Below are 23,853 nucleotides of genomic sequence, written 5' to 3'. Positions count from 1 at the left end.
CTCAATCTTGAACTTTCTTTAAACTAAACAAGAAAAGAACAAAGAGAGATTTAGAAGACGACCCAGATGAAAGAAGAGCGCAAGAACGAAAAAAAAAATAGAGACTTTATTTGTTTGAGTGGAGAATGGAGGCTAATGCCATTGCTTTATAGAGCGCCTCTCCCAGGTTCTTGCATTTGACTTTCTTCCGTGTTTCCCCTCCCCCTCTCGTTAGGTTTTTTATTGTGATTTATTTAAATTAATTGGCCCCCATTTGTTTATAGTTTGCACTTGGAGTCGGTGGGTTGGATTTATTTAATTATTTTACCTTAATAAACTATCTTCAAATAACTCTTTATAGTTTATATGATCTAAATTCTTTATTATAAAAAATTTATTTATAGAAACAAGAGTGTAACAGACTTTTTATTATTTAAATATAAATTAAAAGGTGAGTTTGATCTCCACATTTAGGAAATTAAATTTTACTCTTTATCATAATTTTAAATAATAAATTACAAGTTTTTATATATTTTTTTATAATTTATCTTTCATATTAAGTTTTCTTCTTGAAAAAATATATTCTCTTTCCTAAAATTTAAAGAGTCTAATAGATTTGAATAAAAATTTTGTTCTTTATATTTAAAAATAAATAAAAATACTCTTATTTTATATAAAAAATATTATTTAAAATAAAGAGTATTGTTAGAGATGCACTAACATATATATATTATGTTATTTCTTGTTGGGGCACAAGAGATTCTTTTTAGGATTTTATAATTAATTTTGCACAGCACTCGTTCAACACAACAACACAATTTGTGAGAGAAAAGGTTATCGTATTCCATCTGACTTCAACTCATATGATACTAACACTATTTTACATATAATAATAAATAGTAATATGTCACCAACCACTTAATTACTCAAATAGTTTATTTTAACTCCAAACTCTCAAACTAGAAAATAAAAAATAACATATTCGTATGTATAAAAGTAATAAATTTGATAAAAAGAAATGTTTTTTAATTAAAATTACAAAGTCATATAAATTGGATAAATAGTTAATACTAAAACAATAACACTTAAAAGTGATATATAATATGTTACAAAATAATATTGTTTTATTAATTATATGTCATTACCAATTTGACATTGAATATTATTAGAATGACATTACTTATTAACGTATTAATTCACTTATTTACTATAATCAATAAATGCTAAGAAAGATATTGGGATTTAGACTTAAGTATTCATTTAAAGATTATATTTTTTAAATCCTTAGCTTTGGCATGGTAATTAGGTGAAGAAATTAGACTATTTGAGTAGATGGGGGATAATATTGAAAAATACAACAAGTAAGAGGGGTAGTTAAGAGAATATACCAAAGGAACGGTCATTGAATGGCAATTAAAATAATAAAGAAAGAATTGGCAATTAGACTAACTGCGTGTCTGTGTCATTGCCTTTTCTTTTCTCTTTCCTAATTGGAGTCTAAAGAAAGAGGCGTAGGAGGAAGAATGCTTCAGCTTTATTGTTACGCGTTCAACATTCGACGCATGACTTTGACGGCGCTGGTCTTGGTGTACTTTAAGACGCCCTATCATTTATTACATTACATAAATTCAAACAAACCTATCCCTTACAAACTTAGTTCCAACCAAATTATTATTCAATTACAATTATTCTAATATACAATGCCCAACACATTCCTAATTCATGAATGTTTTTAAAGATTCCTTGGACTCAAATCTTTTTGACAAACATTTTTTCATCAAATTTTGATATAGCGTAGAAGGTAAATACACATTCATCTTTGAAGTTAGACTAAGTTACAAGTCTCATTTGTTTTGAGATTTATGAGAAGATAACTCCTCTTAAATCAGCAACAATTTTACTTTAAAATTTCATAAAATTCAGAAGAAATGCACTAGCTAACCATGCAAACAAACTAATATATAGTAAAGTGAAAATAGATGGTGTATATATACTGGTATTCGAGAGTGTCTGTGTCAATTTATGTATACCTCGACTATTCTTCTAGGACCTTGAAATTAACGGTCAAATAAACCTCCAATGAATATTCCTTATTAGTAATAGTGGAGATTTAAACTTAAGATTTTTTTAGTAATATATTTAAAAATCTCAAGTAAACCGCTAAGTTACCCAAAAGTAGTTAGGATTTTTAAATATTATTATAAGCATATTGAATTATTTCCAGAAGGTAGGTTTGGCACTTTGAAAAGTTGCCAATTTGACTAATCTTGCGGTGTGGGATTAGGTCAACAATTGAAGACTAACGCAGTTGAGAAATCATTTGCATAAACAAAGATTAAATTGGGCGAATCTCCGAAATTCCTTGGGTATTTCATGATTACAAGCAAAGCATCGATCATATAAAAATGTTATCAAAGTTGAGGAGGAGATTGTTGATGTTTACTTTTAAAGCAATTGGGTCGCTTACTTCAACGCCAACCCTTTAATTTGCTGCCTGCCTTTTGAATCTCTACTAGGCTTTGCACCCTTTGTCTTTAATATAAAATAATTACAACATAACAAACTTTATAAAATGGCCATTCACCATAAGAAATGGCCGCTCATTCAGCCCGTTAGACTTGGCCCAGGCCTATTGAGAAATCTTATTCTTAGATAGTATTATGAAGAATTCTGATTGGACTAAAATATAGACACAACCTATTAATGAATTTTGTAATGAATCTTTTTGAAATTATACTAATACCATTACAGCTTATAATTAAGCAGTTCTAAGTTTCAATTCAAGTGAATATGTATATCTAAATTGGTTACTTGATCCAGGAATATGTACCAAAGTGAATTTTCCCAGCAGAAATAAAAGAGAAAGCCAAAAATAAATAACTAAATTTCAGCAACACACTAAAATAAGGAAATTGCCATTAACTATGGACAGACATTTCCACTGAAAATTACTTCAATTAAAAGTTTGGTTATAGAGACCCTTTGAGTTTTTATTTACAGTTTGCAAGTAATATTTGATTATAAACGATAACCAAGTAGAAATAAGACAATGGATCTATACTATATTACCAAATCAATCAACTGCTATAATGTCTTTTTTGGCCATCCGTTGAATCAATATTTGCCTGTTTTTGGGATGCCAAATCTCTATATATTTACCCAGCTCTTGCTGCTGTCTGCTCTCTAATTACTCATGCTATCTGCAAAACGTAATATGCTTTCAATTATACAGAAACAGATTTTTCCAACGCTTGTACTACAAAATTTAAGAACCCAGATTTCCTAAGAATATGTTAGTATATATTCCTTTCAAATTTTACTCTTTTGTTGAAGCATCAATTATTAAACCTATTTAAGTCTAATTTTGAAGCAAACTGAAAATTACAGGAACCATAAATACCGTGTAAATATAAGGGTCCTGACGCCCTCCTGTGCCAGATCTCTTGACTTCATCCAGCTTCAACAACCTGCAGACATGAAATACATCAAATTCAATTCTATCCCACAACAAATCACCACCTCTAGTCACTGTCATAACCACTCTTCAATGTTTTATTAATTAACACAACCAACCATACTGGACTTCACTTCATCCTTCTTCATTAACCCTAACCCAACAAGGTTAAAAATCCCTCAGTCATCTATGTACAATCATATATACCAGGTAAGAATTAAAATGAATACATAAGACAAGACGAGCAAGGAAGGCAATTAAGAAATATTTATACATATATAAAAGAAAAATGGATTGGTTTTCCATATTCAATAATTAAATAGTAAAGTTAAGATTGTCTTTTCATTTGGTTTCAAGATCCTTTTTCAGTATTGGCCCTGCGATGTGACCTGTTCAACACTATCTTTGGGTTCACACAGAAATTACCAAAATTTTAAAAAGTTGTTATTGCGGTGGACTCTCAGAGTCCGTAGCAATTCCCTCACATATGCGCTGCCATGTCAGCAATTGACCAACTTTTGATAGCGGAACCAACATGATTTGATTGGATTCGTTTGAACCCTCAGATGGACATAAAAAGATAAATATTCGATCATACGGTTAAAACGATCCAATCAAGAGGTTAACTCATAACGAGAAGGTGCAGGGTACTCACATTCTGAGTGCTTTGCTGGTGTCAGGACTGTCACCGAGAAACCGACGTATCCTCGTTTCAGAGGAACAACCGCCAGAAGAGAGCAGCTTCAAAATTGCATCAGCTCGCCGCTGAATGTGAGTTGAGCCACCTGTTTTCCTCTTCGGCTTCTCCCGAGCCACCATCATCTGCCTCCTCTCGCTCACGCACGGGCTTCGCGCGNTATGAAATGTGACACATTCTAACTGCTTATGTTTGTAGTTCATTGAACGCCCAATGAAATGAAGGATTGAATTATTTGGTTTTAAATTTTAATAAGGAAATCTTAAAATTTGGATAAAATTCGGATATCCGATCCGAATAATCGGATATCCGGATAACCGGATATCCACATAATTCGGATCGGATTCGGATCAACAAATAGCTTAATCCGAAAATTCGGATCGGATCAAAAAATGTCCTATTCGGATCGGATATTCGGATTTGCACAGCCCTAGTAATTAACATATCCAGTTAAGAATACATTCCTGTATAAACAATTTAATAGCAGTAAAATTTGATAGCAACCAACAAATTGGGCAGTTATAATCAAGAGCTATATTTTTAATTCTAAATTTGGCGGATGTGTGAACTGTGAACCCATAATATATCGCACATGAACCATGTTTTTTGTTTCAGAATTGACGTCGATATCACATTATAATAATCAATTCAATAAAAATCTACTCCAGTGGTAGATCCATCCAAGAAACCTAATGTGTGAATCTAAAATTATTCTAAAAACAAAAGTATTCATGTTCACTGAATTGTACAGATCTTATTGGGAAAAATCACCAACGGCACCGACTGACAGATAATTTTATAATTCTAAACCTCAACAACCACACGCTCCAAATCAAAATTATTGGCCACAAGAATTAAATAACGCTTAAAAACGAGTGGGAATCAAAAGAATAAAGAAAAAAAATAATGTAAATCCCTTGAACGCAATAAGAATCGTTTTGCTTCATGAACCAATGAGATACAATGAATGGGTCAAAATTTAATTTTTCAATATTCCTGTTGTGTGAATTCTTTTTTTTTTTTTTCTTGACTTTGAAACTTCTCATTCATTCATACAACGGAAAAAAAAAAAAGCTGATCTGAAGTATCAAGCGCCCTGACCGCCTTGACAGCGCAACTGGAAATCTCCATCCGCGTTGGATCTTGAACCGCCGCGTGAGCGCCACCATCATCTGCCTCCTCTCGCTCACGCACGGGCTTCGCACGCTCGTGACCGCGCTTGCGCTGCTTGACAAGCTGGATCCAGCCTCTGTTGACAGGGATTCCAAGGAAACTGATTTAACCGTCGGCGGCGGCGGCTTCGCCACTGTGATTTTCCGGCTGATCTTCGAGCGACTCTTTCGCAAGACCTAGGAGTAGTTTTAGAATTTTCAAATTTTGATTATAAGGAAAATTAAAAGCCAAGTTAAAACAAACATGTTGGAACGTGATTGGAAAAATTGAACAAAGTATGATCGTCTAGAGCGTTCAAATCAAGATGTTCTAGAAATTTAAAACAATATTTCAAACATTTAACAAAATTTGAATATTCTGGTAATTTTCTATTGAAATTGGACTTCAAATTCTTCTGACTTGTCAAATAGAGAAGAAAGCAAGTTCAACAGTGAAAATTTATCATAGCAACACAGAATGAGAACCTGTAAGCTAATCCAACTGAGAGCCAGTGATCAAATTTTAAGAAAGATCAATCACATTATAATTAATGACTAAAAACAGAGGTATATCAACTTAACCAAACAACAATCAAATCGTTTACGAGAAATAAAACAATAGAAGAATGAAGTAGCCAAAAATTGTATCCAAATACACAAACGCTCAAACTAAACCAAAGAGATGAGTATACCTTGAGTTTCATTTCGTGACAGCGAGCCACCAAAGCGATGATTCGAAGCTGGTGAGCTCGAATCTCATCAGAGCTAGCTTCACTGGTAAGCCACGAAGCAGAGCGTTTGGATCCACTACTACTTGAAGCTAAGCTCTCGTTCATGCTCACGCTCTCTTCGTCGCTGTAGCTCTTGCTTTTCAGCAACAATTCACCATCAGTGTCGAACCTGCACGTAAAACAACATGAAACTTCAAAAAAAAAAACAAAAAACAAAAAGATAAACATATTTGAATAGCGAAATTAAAATTTACTGTGGAGAGGAGTAAGAAGGAGGTGGCTGTTGGTCGGGGGAGGAGAGAAGGAGAAGAGCTGAAGCGACAGTGCGTTCGAGAGGAGACGGAAAAGGAACTTCTTGTGTCATTGTTTATAAAACGACGACGCTTTTTTTCAAATTGTGGAAATGGCGCGCAAGTAGAAGAGAGAATTATTTGAAAATTTACTCTCTTTTTATCAACTCACTCGTTTAATGGTGTTTCTCAATTCTCACTAAATACAGTATAAACAAATCACACACCTCTCTGTCTCTGTCTCTGTCTCTCTCTCCCTCCATAAACGGTTTTGATTTTTACTTCTACGGATGGAGAGTATTATCACGTGAATTGCACCATTGTGGGACATCAAGTCATCAAGATCGTTGCTGGGGTGTTGGACAAACTAATTATCCTAGTTAGTAATAGGGTACGGCAAAAAAAAGGTATGAGAATTTTACAGGTATGATACGGTAAATGATGAAAAATACATTTGTAAAAATTCTGTCATAAAATTTCGATACGGGAAAAATGTGGTATGAGTATATACGGATTTAATACAACATATTGTCAATAATATGTTTTAAAAAATACGACAATATCAATCTTGATTTTAACACTTTTCATGGACCACTAAAGGTGTTAAAAAAAATACAAAAACCAAACCAAACCAAAAAAACCTGTTAACCCAAAAAACGGTTCAAAAAATTCAAAAAACCAGATTTTCGATTTGATTACCGGTTTAGGGAAAAAAAAAATATATATATATATATATATAATAAAAATAAAAATATATATTATTAATTTTTAATATATATATATATGAATGTTTAATTTTTATTTGGATATGTATTGTTAATGTTTACAATTTAATTTAGGAAAAAAAATTTAAAAAAAAAAAAGTTTTATCCAATAAAATAGGGTTTTCCCCAAAAATCGGTTCAATTTCGGTTTGGAAATTTTCCTGAACTGAAAAACCGGTTCGGTTAATTGCTTTTGAACACCCTTATGGACCACCTAGTTAAAATCAATATAACATTTCAAATACAAAATATTCAATTAAATAATAACCATTAGACCTAACAACATAACACAAATACACAATATTGAGATTCAAATTATAGTCTATAGACTCAAACACAATATATACCCAAGATTCAATTATAGTCTCAAATCAAACACATAACAAAACCAAAATTCAAAATCAAATTAGAGCTTAAAACAAATAAAATACACAAATAATACAACCAAGATTCAAATTATAGTATATAACCGTAATTAAAAATAGAAGTCTTGGACTTGAAGCTTGGGGGAGAGAGTTAAAAGAGAAGAAAAGAAGAGATCAAGACTCAAGAGATGAAGAACTGTTGAAGATTTGAAGAAGAGATGAAGAACTGTTGAAGATTTGAAGAAGAGATGAAGAACTGTCGAAGAGAACTGAGGAAGAAGAGAAGGAGAAAATCTTTTAATTTTAGTCAAACCCCACCCAAAACGACGTCCTTTTGGCTCTTCACTCCATGATTTTTTTGTCTGCAATAATTCGCGAATTATACGGTAGCCTTGATAAAATATGTAAATTCGCGTATAAAACGCGAATTTACTAACTAGGCCAATTACTTAGGTGACATCATTTTACGAATTAATTTATTTAAATAAGAGTTTTTAATGATGTTAATTATGATATATATTATTACTAAATAATGTAACCTTGATATAATAATATGAAAAATAATTATACATAAAATAAGACAAATAATTATCTATACGTGAACTAAATATCATGTTTAAATGTCTTGTATCGTATTAACTTTTTGGTTTAAAAGTCCAAAATTGTAAATGTGAAAATATAGAATTGTCATGCTTGAAAAAGTAAGGTTGACACAGAGCCCAGTCAGTGTAAATAATCAGAGTCTAGGCAGATCCTACAGCCATTCAGATGCAGCCACGTCGCATGTTGGCGTGAGTAGCATGCTCTTGTCAGTGCAGTAGGTGCGCGCCAGACTGATGAAAGGCCAAAGGCCGTCCACGTGTCCAATCCCTACACAAAACGAGGAAATCACTGGAGTAGGTGAGCAACGAGATACAAAGAAGGATTTGCACGGTATCTGCCCCCTTTTTACGGATTTTGTAATCATTACTCTAATTCATCCCACTATAAATAGAGGGTTCATCTCCCGTTTTTTAGGATTGGCTCATTTCACTTTAGATTAGCTAATTTCTCTCTGTACTAGCTTATTCTCTCTCTTGTAATCACTTGTAAGTCAGCTTGCTGAATGCAACTTGACCCCTCATATCAATACAATATCAATCAACGTAGGAGTCGCTTGTTTAAGCATCCGAACCACTTTAAACATTGTTTCTTCATCTTTTTATTCATCTCAATACCCTCATTCACGTGTGATTTCTGGCCCAGCTCAGCATTCCATACGTGCGTTTAGTTGGTGTCAAAATCACGCATCAACAGTTTGGCGCTAAAAGGAGGACTTGATTTAGTATTCGTCCTTCATCAGGAGAATCTCTGACTAATCGGTCCTAAAACAGTAAATGGCTTGCAGATTCGAATCTGAGCGACCCCATAATGGTGAGGGAGAAGTCCCCCAGGTGCAAGAGGGCACTTCGCCCAGTTCCGCAAAATCTCATGGGGGATATTCCCTCAAGCTCACAGCTCGATCCAACCGTCATGAGCTACATGGAGAGGCTCAACAATACTCTCCAAACGGTTAACCAAAGGTTGGACTGCTTGGATCGGGTTGCACCACCCCAATCAAATGAGGTAGTGCTACCACCAAAAACACTTACAGGTCGCATGAAAGCACAGAAAAGGGCGATAGCCCGTGTCGCGCGCACTATAGCACGTCAAAGAAAGGGAAAACAGGTGGCGAACAATGGCCCTAGAGGCTCCGAAGGACCAGCAAACACTGACCGCACCCCGGGTAGAATACCCGTGGCGCAAAGACTCGGTGACAGGTCACAGATCAAGCTGTCCTATACCATATCGCGCAAGCACTCCCACAAAAGTGCAAGGCGGGGAAATTCCCACTATAGCCGAAATGACGACTCCAATCATCGTGCGGGAAGTTACCACACTCGCGGGTCGGTTTGCACCACCGCAGAAATCGTGAAAGTTCCCCAAATCATGCAACTCCATCACATGGCTCTAGCCAGCGTGTGTCAAGATTGGCCAGAGCTGCCGGCAGAGGCGAGAAGGAATCCAACCTACAGTCATTCCTCAAGCGTAACTGTGAGGGTCAACCCACGTTGTAGAAAGTAATCCGCAGGTAGTGTCGCTACCTCAAATCGAAGAGCTGCAGCGAGCTTTGGATCAGCTAAAGGCTCAACAAAATGAGCGAGGTCAAATCACAGAGGCATCTCCCTTTTCTACGGTTGTGTTAGTCGTCTTTCTCCCTTCTAGATTCAGAATGCTCGATATGCGAGCGTTCGATGGGAATTCTGATCCGCAGGATCGTTTGTATGAGTTCAACGACCTGATAGAACTTCATCAAGTTTCTGATTTGGCGAAATGCTGATGCTTGGCAGTGACCCTTAAATCTCACGCCAAACGATGGTTCAGGTTGCTCTCGGGAGGATCGATTAGCTCGTGGAATCAAATGAGCTTGACATTCTTGAGACACTTCCAAGCGAACAGGAAGTTTTCAATGCCTTTAAGCTACCTCAACAACATAAGGCAAGAGAGAGATGAATCCCTCCAATCTTACATCGACAGATTCCATAGAGAGCTCCATAAAGTAGCTTACACTCCCGAAGAGTCCGTCTGACTCTCATCATAGCAGGAGTTTGTCCATAGACAGATCTGTGGAAGGAGCTACAATCAGAGGATGATGTTTCTCTTACCCGCTTTTACAACCTTACAGAGAAATACCTCCGTATTGAGAACTCTGTAGCGGCGCTCCACCACCATGACCCTAGCATTTCAGGCAGTGCGCCAAGTCGAGGGGAAAATAGGAGGACTGATCGTCAATGGGCTAACGATGATCAACAAAAAGGAAAGAAACAGCGGTTTAAGCCCAAGAAGTCTTATGCTCCCGTTCCTCATTGCGATCGCGACAGGAATCGATATACCCTTTTGAATGCATCTGTCTTGGCAATTCTTAACAAGTCAGAAGAGGCTAATCTACTCGAAGAGCCTGAGCCCATGAAAAATCCCCCTTTAGCTAGGAACAGTAAAAAGTACTATCGTTATCATCGGGACAATACGCATTACACCGATGAGTGTGAAGCTCTCAAGCAAGCAGTCGAAGATCTTATCAAGCAAGGGCATTTCAAAGAGTACGTTGATGACTCTGTTCCCGTAAGGGAGAAAAATATAAAGGAACCGGGCAAGAAGCGTCGTGATCGCAAAGGTATCTATAGCGTGGGGATAATCTTTGTGGGACCACACCTCAGGGCAAACTCACGAGGTGCCCAGGAATGATATGCTCGTGAAGCCCATCACGACCTTATCCGTGTGATAAACACGATGTAGCGACCATCAAAGGTTCGCAAAGAGAAGGAGATCACCTTCTTTAAAAAAGACACAGTCCGATTGCATCATTCCCACGATGATGCTCTCGTCATTACGCCCCAAATAGGGCGTTGCGAAGTCCACAGGATGTTGGTGGACAACGGAAGTGCTATGAACATCCTGTTCTAGCGAGCTTTCGAAAGAATGAACTTGGATGAGGCTGACCTAAAGCCCGCCTCAATCCCCCTATATGGTTTTACAGGAGGTCACCTGATCCCCAAGGGGATGATCTTGCTTCTCGTCACGCTGGGTGACTTCGACGAAGTGACCAGGGTCACCGAATTCTTGGTAGTAGATTGCCCCTCCGCCTTCAATGGTATCCTAGGGCGACCTCTACTAAGAAGCTTTAAGGCAGTCACTTCGATCTATCATCTTAAGATGAAGTTCCCCACCCCGACGGGGATAGAGGAAGTAAGCAGATCTCAGCGCACATTTCGCGACTGCTATGTAAGGGCAGTGCAGATGGCATGCAAGGGGAAAGACATTTCGCGCGACATTCCCAGACAGGTAATGGCCATCAGCTGGATCGAGCCACAGCCTGGCCTAGTTGACGATAACATGGATCCTCGTGTCCAAGAATGCCCTTCCAGTGGATCAGTTGAGGATTTATCTGAAGTGTCAGTCGATCAGAGCGAGCCAAGCAGAGTGTTGAGGATTAGAAGTAATCTTAACCCCCAGCTCGCTAGCACTTGACCAGCATCCTCAGAGAGAATATCGATGTGTTCGCATGGTCGCATGCTGACATAGTCAAGATCAGCCCAAATGTCATTTGCCATGCACTGAACATCGACAATGAAGCCAGACCAGTTCGCCAGAAGAAAAGAGCGATGGATCCAGAACGATATGCTGCCTTGAAACTTGAGGTAGATAATCTCTTTCGGAACGGATCCATCCAAGAAATGCTCTATCTGAGCTAGGTTGCCAACCCGATTCTAGTAAAGAAGCCTAACGACCAGTAGCAGACCTGTGTTGACTTCACCGACCTCAACAAAGCATGCCCAAATGACAGTTTTCCCTATCAAAGATTGACCAGCTCGTGGATGCCACCTCTGGGCACGAGCTGCTAAGCTTTATGGATGCATACTCGAGGTATAATCAAATTCTGATCTATGCGCCGGACGAAGAGCATACCTCATTTGTTACAAATCGGGGGCTATATTGCTACAAAGTTATGCTCTTCGGCCTAAAAAATGATAGCGCAACTTACCAGCGGTTGGTTAACCGGATGCTTTCCGAGCAGATCAGAAAATCAATGGAGGTCTATGTAGATGACATGGTGGTCAAGTCACATGTCGCTTCAGATCACATAGTGCATCTCGCTGAGATGTTTGACATCCTCCGAAAGTACAGAATGAAGCTAAACCCTCTCAAGTGCTTGTTCGGAGTGTCCTCAAGAAAATTCCTAGGATACATGGTTAACCAGAGGGGAATAGAGATCAACCCCAAGAAAATCCAAGCTCTCCTCGATATGAAAAGTCCAACCAACAAGAAGCAGGTTCAGAGCCTCAATGGGCGAATAACGGCACTTAGTCGCTTCATATCAAGGGCAACAGATCGTTGCTTGCCATTCTTCAATACCCTAAGAGCCAATAAGAAGTTTGAGTGGACTCCCGAGTGCGAACAGGCATTCTAGAGCATTAAAGAGCACTTTGAAAAACCACTTCTTATGTCCAAGCCTCTCCCGCAAGAAATTCTGCTCCTATATTTGTCCGTCTCTCAGTACGCGGTCAGTGCAGCTTTAGTTTGAGAAGAGAGAAGGGTTCAATGGCCTCTTTATTACCCGAGCAAGCGTCTGCTAGATGTCGAGATGCGATACCCGAAAATGAAGCGATTGGCTTATGCCCTGCTGATCGCTTCCAGAAAGTTGCGACCTTACTTCCACACCCACACAATCCATGTAATGACCAGTTGACCACTCAAGCAAGTCCTCCAGAAGCTAGAGGCATCGGGTAAATTACTCAAGTGGGCCATGGAGCTAAGTCAGTTCGATCTGTAATATAGACCGAAAGCAACTATCAAAAGGCAACCTGTTATCGATTTCATTTCTGAATTCTCATATCAGCCGATAAGAGAATCCGAGTAACAAGCCAGCGAAGTCTCCTAGGAAACTATTCAGAATCTGTCAACCTGGAGCCTATACGTCGATGGATCGTCGAACAAAAAGAGGGTTGGGGCAGGTCTTCTTCTCCTAAGTCCCGAAGGGACTCGTATCCACAGCATCCTCCGGTTCGGGTTCAAAGCGACCAATAATGAGGCCAAGTATGAAGCTCTACTCGTTCGGTTGCAGTTGGCCAGAGAAATGGGATCAACCGCGATCAGCATCCATAACGACTCCATATTGGTTGTCAACCAGATTTTGGGGGAATATCAGGTCAAGGAAGAAAATATGATCTACTATCTAAAAAAGGCTAAGGTCGCACTCGAGCCGTTCAAGCACTTCACGATCATACAGATTCCTAGAGAGAGCAATTATGTGGCAGATGCCTTGGCAAAGATAGCCTCATCGCTGGACTCGGATACACCGGAAAGTATTCTTATTCTGTACATAGAGGCCCCCAATGTCGGCTTAACCGAATAGGCCGTGAATGTAGCAGAATTAGTTTCTTGGATGACTCCTATCATTCAGTATCTCCGAGATGGGATCTTGCCCAGTGACAAAGTCGAAGCAAGAACCCTACGAACAAGATCTGCCTGTTACACACTCGTAGGAGATCAGCTATACAAGCGAGGGTTTAGCGCCCCTCTTTTCCGATGTGTGACCGATGAAGAAACAGATTATATCATGAGGGAGATACATGAAGGAATCTATGGCAATCACATGGCTGCATGATCTCTCGCCAACAAAGTTGTTCATCAAAGGTATTACTGGCCCCTGATTCAAGAAGATGCTTACAACTTTGTCAAAAGGTGTGATAAGTGCCAACAGTTCGTGAACATACCACGAGCTCCTTCCCACCAGCTAATAACCATGACTAGCCCCTGACCATTCTCCATGTGGGGAATCGATCTCATTGATCCCATGCCAGTTGGTAAAAGGGAACTTAAGTATGCGGTGGTTGCGGTTGACTACTTCACCAAGTGGGTCGAAGCAAAGCCCTTAGCCGCGATCACCACCAAAAAGCTGGAGGACTTCGTCTTCAAAAGCATCGTGTGCCACTGTGGGACTCCTCATACCCTCATATCTGATAATGGAAAACAGTTCGATAACGAAGAGTTCAAGCAGTTTTGCGATGAGCTGGGCATCCATAAGAAGTTTGCCTCAGTTGCAAGACCGCAAGCAAATGGTCAAGTTAAAGCTGTCAACAAAACCATCAAACACACTCTGAAGCCCAAACTTGGTGCAGCCAAGGGAAATTGGGCCGATGACCTTCCTGAAGTTTTGTGGGCATATAGGACAACTCTGAGAACCTCTACCTTAGAAACCCTTTTTTCGATAGCATATGGCTATAAAGCGATGATCCCTGTGAAGGTAGGGACTAGTTCACTTCGGAGGGACCTGTTCGACGAAACCGACAATGAAGTGCTAATGAGCGCAAGTCTTGATTTGGTTGAAGAACATCGCAGCAAGGCTCAGCTAAGAGTAGCAGCCTATCAGCAATGCGCAAAAAGATTCTTCGACTCCAAGGTCAGAAGAAGAGACTTCCAGGTCGGCGACCTCTGAAGGAAATCCTCCTCGGTACTAGGGAACTAAGTATGGGAGTTTTGAGACCTAACTGGGAGGGCCCATACCACATCACAAAAGTGATAAGACCAGGGACTTATCACCTTGAAAGGCTGAATGGCTTCAAAGTACCACGAACTTGGAATGATGAACATCTCTGACCATATTATCAGTAATTCCGAACTCATTTTCCCTTGTAAAGATTTTACTTTGTCCTTGCAAATGTAAATAAAATGTATAATTCCGCTCTTTCGTAACCCTTTTTACATGTATAATTATGTTCGCATAAACTTGTTCTGATGTAATTGTAAACAGTTAGAATGCGATCTCATATGTAATGTGTATAGTGTATGAAAATTGTACTCATGAAAGATTGAAAAGAGTGATGTCTTTATTTATTTTAAAAGAAAATACATAAATGAGCAGGATAGAGACTACAAAAGCAATGATTGGCCTTCATCCCCAATTCCCGAAGGCACAACCTTGTTGCCCTTGGGCTGATCGCCAATCACCTGGCTAGCTGTGGGCTCCTCGGGGACATACCCCAAAGGCTCTCCCTAGTTGGGACCTTGGGTGGCCTCCGCCGCATCCTCATCGTCAAGCCGCGTCATGGATCCAAGAATTTCCTGGTATTCCTCCGGGAGGTCGGATACATCCATTTCAGGATTCTTCGGCCGAAGAGCATAAATACACTGAATTGCCCATTCAGCAGCCTTTGACTCGATCTCCTCCCTTTGACGCTGTATCTCATCAGTCAAAGAAGTGACTCTTCCCTGACTAGCGTGGAGTTTGACCTCAAGCGCCTGCCTTTGCTTCTCGGAGGCCTCCCACAACTTGCCCCTTTCCCACTCTACCCGTGAGGCTTACTCGGCTCGTGAGGCCCGCTTGGAGGTCGTTTTGAGCTCTTGGTCTTTCTCGCCAACCTCCTTGGTAAGTCCGACCACTGTCCTCTCGAGCTCCTATATCTCCTCTCCGTGCTTCTCCAGCTCGGCTTTCTGAAAGTCCATCGTGCGAAGAGTGACATTCCTTTCATTCAGGTACTGGTTCGCCGAAGCGATGGATAAGTCCTTCTCTACCTCAACAGCTTCTAAGCTCGTTCTCCTCCCTCAGCACGACCTCTCCCTCGGCAACACCCAACCAGACCTTTTGTAGGGATAATCGCATGGAGAGCAAAGCTTGCAAACAAAAACAGTAGCAAGTTAGCTTGCTCGCTATTGAAGGGGATAAATGTATAGTCCTCGTTGAAGACAGCTTGTTCTACCTTGCTCAGGTGTTGGATGAATGTGGACATCAGGTCTACATGATTGGAGGCCATGAACTGCTTGAATGCCTCTGCGAGCCTGCACTCCAGCAGGGTAAAAACCACTAGCTGCAGATGATCTGAAAGTTGTCCCATCGAGTCCAACACTGGAGTGTCCATGTCCGCGCCTCTAGTAGGAGTCTTGTCGCCCGCCGGTTCCTTACCCGATCTCCTCCCAGGGTCCGCGACCTTGCTTTGCATTGCTCGCGATGCTTCCGAAGCAATGGAATGCCTAGCTGCGACCTCCCGGGCTGAGCGCCCAGATCCTCCGGTTCGGACTCTGACTCTTTGGTTCGAATTTGCTTCCTCTTCTTGGGGTTGTCATCTTCTGCCTTGGGCAAACAGTCAGGGGTTGGGGAGTGCCTGCAGGTCAAACCGGAACACCAACCGAAGGCTGGGGAGCCCTAGTAGGTCGTACCGGAGCTCTTGCCATTGCCCCTTCGACGAGAGGACCGTTGGGAGCAACTCCAGTGGATCGGGTGGTGCCCACTCGGGGGAAGGTGAACTGCCTCGGTAATGGCAATCTGGGCACTTTTGGAGGCATGGGTGCTACACGTGAACGTCGTTAGTAAAATAGTTCGCTGCATGCACAATCAAAAAATAAACCAAGGTTACAAAGCTTACTCGGTGGGGGCTCTAGGGTCGCTTCTGGGTTGAAGAAACTGTATTTCTGTAAATTTGTGGTTGTCACGAGCAATCTAGCATCGCAACTCTCTTCAGGCAGAAAGTCGAAGGTAGTGATCCTATCCGGATCCTCGAGGAGCTCTAGCCTGGTCGTTTTGTTAACTGCAAAGAAAAAAGAGCTTGTTAGCGAAGATCAAAAGAGTTCGCAAATTCATAGAAAAGGGAAACCTACTCGGATCATGGAAATAGCAAATGCCATCGTGACGAAAGAAAAAGGACTTTGTCTCGTATGCTCCTACATTGCTCGAGTAACTGTGTATTCCCCCTTCAATGGTAGGTCGCTTAGAAAGATAGTAAGAATCCTTGTCCTTACTCTTCTTCAGAATGTATGAGCAACCGAGCTCTACCACGGTTAGCTCGCCCAATCCGTTTTCGCCACACGCAATGTACATAGTCACGGCTATCATGTACGCATTTGGCGTGAGCTGAAGTGGTGCGATCCCGAAGTGATCAAGGACTGACCTGACAAAAGGGTGGAAGGGGATCAACCCTCCACTCTTGAATATACTCTCGGAGATCACAGCCAGCCCCCGTGGCAGATTTTGAGCTGTGCGTGTCCTATCTCAAAAGACCTCCACGAGGAGAGTGTATTGATCTACTATCTTTTGAAGATCCTGGCAGTCATCACTGATAGGATCTCTTGAGGGGGACCCGCAAGAGCATCCTGCGCAGGCAAGCTAGTCCCTTCCTCGGCTCTGGTCGTTGGGGGTCCATTCTACTGTGGTCTGTAAAAGTGACAAGCAGGGAATCGATCAGTCCTTGTACACTGTTTCGTACGATGATGTGGAGGAAAAATTAAACACTTCCTCCCTTAAACCCTAGAAAAACCCTAATAGAATATTTTTAGAGCCACCATTCATGGCTCGAACCTAAGGAAAATGTTTCATCTCCGATCAACTACTGGCAGACTGTCATCGCGTGGAAACTACTGAAAGCAAAAAATAGCAAAAATAGCAGAGAAACCATCCTTACCTCCTGGAATGAGAAGAATGAATCCTCTTGCTTCGAATATCAAGTGCGCACTGGTTTGAAAGGCAAAGAATCAAAAGTTCACGAAAATTTCTCTCTCTCTGAGAAGATGAATACTGTGACATTGCCTAAAGAGAACCTGGGTTTTTATAGTGAAAGAAATGACACTTTGGTTTCTCGAAGTCAACTGACGTTTGGGAGGAAAAACGCATCTCACCGTTGATCACGACCATGTGTCGCAGATCAACGAAGAAGAGTGACCGTCACGCTTCAAGAAACCAAATCGCTGTTCTCTTCTGTTGAAAAACTCAAGCGACGGCACGTTTTCCCTCCTCCACATTAAATGCGCCCTTATCCGCATTTAATGCTCTGATAGGAAATGTTGTTTCAGCATGGCTCGCATTTAATGCACATGGCTGTTATTTATTGCGCATAAGATATGTCTGTCAGAACAAAAGGTATTTCATTAAATGTATCCGCTATAGAGGTGCAACGGATAACATCTGAAGAGGTCATTACGAAGAACACTCTTCGTCTTGTCAGTCGCAAAGCGACGTGACTCTTCGATCTTATCCCATGTGAGTCGCGAGGAGACGTGACTCTCAATGTGTATCAGTTCCGAAGCAACGCGATCCCTTGTCTTTAGTAAAGAACTCCAAGTGCAATCAGGCCGTGAACTTCAGAAGAGGATCAAAATCATGGCACTGATATGGTCTAAGAGCAGGTCGCTATCCTTAAAATAATGACCATCTCAGGTCGCATGCATAAAAGTGTTTCCTCGACCTCTTTGTAATCAGGTTGGGTCAACCAGAATCTCTCCGAAAGCATCAAATCAAGGCATAATTGTGTAGTTTCCAAAGTTCGATTCTCAAACCTTAAAAACTAGGGGACTTCTGTTATGCCTGAAAAAGTAGGGCTGACACAGAGCCTAGTCAGTGTAAATGATCAGAGTCTAGGTAGATCCTACAGCCATTCAGATGCAGCCATGTCGCATGTTGGTGTGAGTAGCATGCTCCTGCCAGTGCAGTGGGTGTGCGACAAACTGATGAAAGGCCGAAGGCCGTCCACGTGTCCAATCCCTGCGTAAAACGAGGAAATCACTCAAGTAGGTAAGCAACGTGACACAAAGAAGGATTTGCACGGTATCTGCCCCCCTTTTACGGATTATGTAATCATTACTCTAATTCATCCCACTATAAATAGAGGGTTCCTTTCCCGTTTGTGGGATTGACTCATTTCACTCTAGATTAGCTAATTTCTCTTTGTAATAGCTTATTCTCTCTCTTGTAATCACTTGTAAGTCAAGTTGCGTATATCAATACAATATCAGTGGACGTAGGAGTCGCTTGTTTAAGCATCCGAACCACTTTAAACATTGTTTATCCATCTTTTTATTCATCTCAATACCCTCATTCATGTGTGATTTCAGGGCCAGTTCAGCATTTCATACATGCATTTAGTTAGTGTCAAAATCACGCATTAACAAGAATATATATTGATAATATTTTGCTTCGACGCCAAATAATAGGATAATATGATAAATGATAAGATCATACGACAAAAAATGATAATCAACAAGGATAAGAAATGGAGGATGCTAATAAATATATACAGCATTACTCGAATTATATAATGCATGTCCGTTGAATTCTTGTAGCTTTAAACATAATAGCGTTTGATTCAATTTTGTAAATAATTTGAAATGTGTTTAATAAATTTTATTTTTAAAGTTGTTGTAAGGTTCCACAAGTATAAATTTATGTTTGATAAATTTAGTTTCTAAAGTATTGTTATATGTATAATGACAAATTATTTTTTAAAGTATTTTTATAATTACAAAGCTATTTTTATATATAACAAATTGGACAGTCGTGTTGACCAAATCATTGTCTTAGGACTTACGTGGTTCGTTTGGTGACATTAATGCCGATATTGCCAAGGTTACCTCACTTCACAACCCTAGTGAAATCCTTGACAATATTATTGGGGCACATAAATTCGATCACATGAACTCCGACGACATGGAAGTGGTCCGATCTGACCACTATGGTTGTCCAATTTTTTTAAATTTATAAAAAATTTATCTAAATAATTTGATTCAATTAATTAATTTTAATATAAAATTATTTTGTAATTTGAAGTATTATATAAAAGTATATTTGTAATTATACATTTAGAAAAACAACTTACAAATAATATTGGTTTTTACAAGGCACCTATGACAACTTTTTAAATTCTTTATAAAAAATTTTAAATTGTTTTATAAAACTGACTACTTTATGATCAATACCAAACTTACCTCAAGCCAGAAGTTATAGACACAAAGACGAAAGTTTTGAAACAGATTTTCAAAAGTTCAAGTTAAAGAAAGTCTATTAGAATTAATTTAGTAAATAAACCGAAAAAGAAAAAAAGTACAATTAAATTAAATTAAATAGACTGTGATTGTAAATTACCAGATGTTTAAAAATTGTAAAAAACTATAAAAACTTGTTGAAGGTTTGATATAAATAGTCTTTTTGGGTTAATTTGCATATACATTATAATTTTTCTATAGTCATAATGTTGGAATCAACTTAATTTATTACTATGATAAGGTTATAACTTAATAAAGATGTAGTTACAAGAATTATTATTTTAATTTCTTATTTTGTAATTCATTTTTTAGTAATATTAGAATTTTAATTCATGTTTTAGTAGTATTAGAATTTCAAATTGATATCAAAGAGTCATTGCAGAATTGAGTGATCAGATTCGACAATTTTACTACACTAATCAAATAGATATTAAATGTCTTCCTCAATCATCTATATGAGCAATAAATCGTGTATGTTTTAACTGAAATTACTAGAATTAAACAAAAAGATGAATGAAATAATCCTGAGAATGATAGTACAGAAATACCAAAAGTTTCGTGCCAAAAAGCTCTAAATATGCTTGAGAAACTATAAATATTTTGGCTTCAACAAGAAGATGTCTATGCTGATGACTTATTACGTACCCGCAAGATAAAAGATATGGTAACAAATCTAAAGCATAAATCATTATCCAAACAATTTTAGATAAATATTTTATTTTATCTTAAACCTTTAATGTAACACAATATATATTTTGTAATACACATATAATTATTATTATGTAAAGGTAAGTTCTTTAAGACGGGATCTAGAAAAATTATAACTTACTACAATGTAAAATTTATTCTTATTTATAATTAGCCCAAGTTGGGAGTATAATTTTTTATGACTACATGAAGGTTATTCTTATATAGAATATCATTATAGAGAGGTTTTTCTGCGTAATATATTTTTAAATTTAAAAAAAAAATTAATAATAGAGTTTATAAAGAGTTATAATGGGGCTTGAATAACAACACCCTAAGATGTGAATGAGCGTATATTGACGGCACTCCATGCAGAGAAAAAACTTAAGGGATATGTAAACTTGAACTGGCCATGAATGATATAGATCATTAAGGTCTTGAACGAGTGTATGACAATCCTATATAAGATATATAGTTTGTCGGGGGAAATGAAGAAAGAAGAAACGTAGTTTTGGTTCAGAGAATTTTTTATTAGTGAAAAGATATGATTACCACCGAGATAAATTACATTGAAGATTAATGAGAATATTATATTAAAATGTTTAGTTATATTTGTGAGTATATATAATTAATATATTTGGTGGGGAGGAATAAAATCGGTGGGATTTTTACTGAATTGCTCTTCCTTTTTAATAATAATAATATTATTAATAGTATCACTATTTTTAACCCCCTACATTCAAGAATTTAGCTAAACACCCCAACAACAAAAGTTTGAAATTTAACAAAATACCCCCAACCACTCAAGACAACTGTCGGCCGCTAGCTACCACCACAAGCAGTCTCTAGAACGGCGTACAACTGGCTGGATCTGACCATTAACGGCCATGGATCTGGTCGTTAATGGTCATAGATCTAGTCATTTCTAGTCTTCAATTTGGTTAGAAATGGCCAGATTGGTGCACGAACGGCCATATCCGGTCGGTTGTGCGCCGTTTTGGCTACTTTTGGCTGCAGCTGACGATGATGGCCAACGGTCGATAGTCGTTTTGGGTGATTAGGGGTATTTTGAGTATTGTTTATGTAAATAGGGAGGGTATTTTTCATGTAAATAGGGAAGTATTTTTGCCCAAAAAATTAATTTATGAGGTTACATAAGTCATTTCGCACATTTGGGCTAATTATTATTTATTAGACATGAAAATGTTTATTAATTAAGGGTAAAATTGGTATGAATAATGGATTACCTCGGTAATAAAAAAATAACACCATTTCAAACAGTATTTGAATTACCCCTTATATTACAAACAATAATTGTTATTGGTATTGGTTGATTACCGAAATCTTTCTTAATATCCAAATGTGATAATTGTTGGATTAAAATATAGATTATCAGTGTTACCTTTTATGACCCAAACCAAATGTACAGAAAGGGTTTTAGATCTTAAAATGAAATCTCAGATAAACTTTATTAATAGTGGAATCAATAAATAAAAAGGGAAACAAACATTGGCGAATGAAGTGTGGAGCTAGTAATTAAAAGGAGAAAGTAATGAAAGCTACAGAAAATAATAATACAATTATGTGATGAAATGAAATGACACACAGACACACTTTATTATAAGAAGAAAAGGTGCTTATTAATTAGGAGAATCTAAAAAGAGACGGATCTCCTTAAAAAGACTTGCAAGAAACAAACAAGAAAAATGGAAAGTGTTAGTTCAATTAAAAGAAGTTGGAAAATTATAAATTTGAAGAAAAAGGCTGTTAATTAATAATGCATTCGGTGAAGACAGTTAATGAAAGAAGAAAACCCGCCTAGTATCCATCTATAAGAACGAGGATTAATTCCCAAGGTTGTTGTTAGGGCCAAAAATCGTCCTTGGCCCAAATAGGGAAATAGGACCATTAGCGAAGATGGACCAGGCCCAGTCCTGCAAAGGCCCAAGCCATGTTAGTTCTATTTTAACATGAGGTATAAACCGGCCCAAATCAAGCGGGCACAAGCCTCTCAAACCTAGCCCATTTCCTAGGTCCACGGACGAATCCAGAGCCCACAGCCCTGTCATAGTACTTTCCTACTCCTAATCAACCTCCTATTCAAAGACGCCTTCCTATTCCTGATCACTTTCCTACTTAGCGCATTCTCTTAAACAGAGTTACCTTCCTATTTGGACACTGGTAAGACAACTCACCACGACCCTAATTCTTCTAAGGTTTACATCAGAGTCATATTAGGACTCCTGCTCCCACCAGGATTGGGAGACCAGACGACCACTATATAAGCAGAGGCCAGCCCTCTCACAAAGGACATCGACATTACACCTTCACACTCGAGACTCTTTACTCGAGAGTTTCACTGATTCGCCGTAGTCACAGTCCCCGACTAGACTTCCGGTAATCTCTTATTCCTTAGCCCTCACTATATTAGCCTCTTTCAGCCTTGCTGACTTGAGCCTCGGAGTGCCTACGGCAAACACCACCCCGGTGTTTCCCGTTCGCTTCACGCGTGTGTTTCTCTACGTGTGCAGGTGCAGCGGATCGCTAGTGGCCTCAACCTCACGAGATCAGACCCCCCTTTCCGTACAGGTAGATTTTTACATCTACAGTTTGGCGTCCACCGTGGGGCCTCTAGCAATCATTCGGCATGACGAACCCTGCTACGTGGAGGAATATTCCATGACTGACAATCCAGACGACGCTAACTCAGGCCTCGAGGCCAGACTGGAGGCTTTGACCGCTCTCATGCAACAGAACTTAGACAAGGTGGCCGCACTGGAAGCCGAAAACGCATCCATCAGGGTCGAGAACCAGTCGCTAAAAGAGAAAGTAAGTCGATTCTATGAACTCGAGTTTCTGCCCGACCAAGCACCCCCCAATCGGTTCCGCACCATTATCCCCTCCATGCAACCCCTCCCAACACCAGAGCATCAACCCCGGATTCTGGTAAAGGGCGCGTCCGCTCGACACATTGGCGCTCGACTACTCGTTCTGACTAACGGAGATAAAGATATAACAGGGCGGGTCCAGTCGACCATTCCACTCATGATCAAAAAAGATCTAAAAGTAGAGAATCCGAAGGATCAACCCATCTCCACCATACCAATTCCCCTCAGTAACCAAACACAAACCCCCTCCTGCCTGGCTCACCCTCGCGGGGTGAACGGCCAAACCAAACAACTCCAGCTCTGAGCCCATCCATCCGAAAGACCGAACAATACCGACAACTCCCCTGACGTTCATGTAGGGAAGAACAACAGAACAGGACAATGGGAGTCACCAACCAAGGGATGAACGAAGACACATGCTACCAAGGAACGCACGACGGACTAATCTATCAGTCTACCCCGGGATGACCCCACGAGACGTACCAGACCCAGTAAGATAGGATGACCCGAATATCCCCTTCCC

At 39.4% G+C, this 23,853-nt stretch overlaps 1 protein-coding gene across 1 annotated transcript; it reads right to left on the bottom strand.

Moving 5' to 3' along the window:
• Positions 1-5,176: 5,176 nt before the first annotated feature.
• LOC116115664 lies at positions 5,177-6,376 on the bottom strand. The gene is made up of 3 exons (XM_031401795.1): positions 6,267-6,376; positions 5,974-6,181; positions 5,177-5,479 (listed from the first exon to the last, which is right to left on the bottom strand). The coding sequence occupies exons 1-3, from the start codon at positions 6,374-6,376 to the stop codon at positions 5,177-5,179; spliced, it is 621 nt and encodes a 206-aa protein (XP_031257655.1).
• Positions 6,377-23,853: the final 17,477 nt, after the last annotated feature.

This window comes from Pistacia vera, unplaced genomic scaffold (genome assembly GCF_008641045.1).
Source record: "Pistacia vera cultivar Batoury unplaced genomic scaffold, PisVer_v2 Contig749, whole genome shotgun sequence".
Taxonomy (NCBI): domain Eukaryota; kingdom Viridiplantae; phylum Streptophyta; class Magnoliopsida; order Sapindales; family Anacardiaceae; genus Pistacia; species Pistacia vera.
The sequence above is the reverse complement of the archived record's forward strand: the minus strand, read 5'-3'. Positions and strand labels throughout refer to the sequence as shown.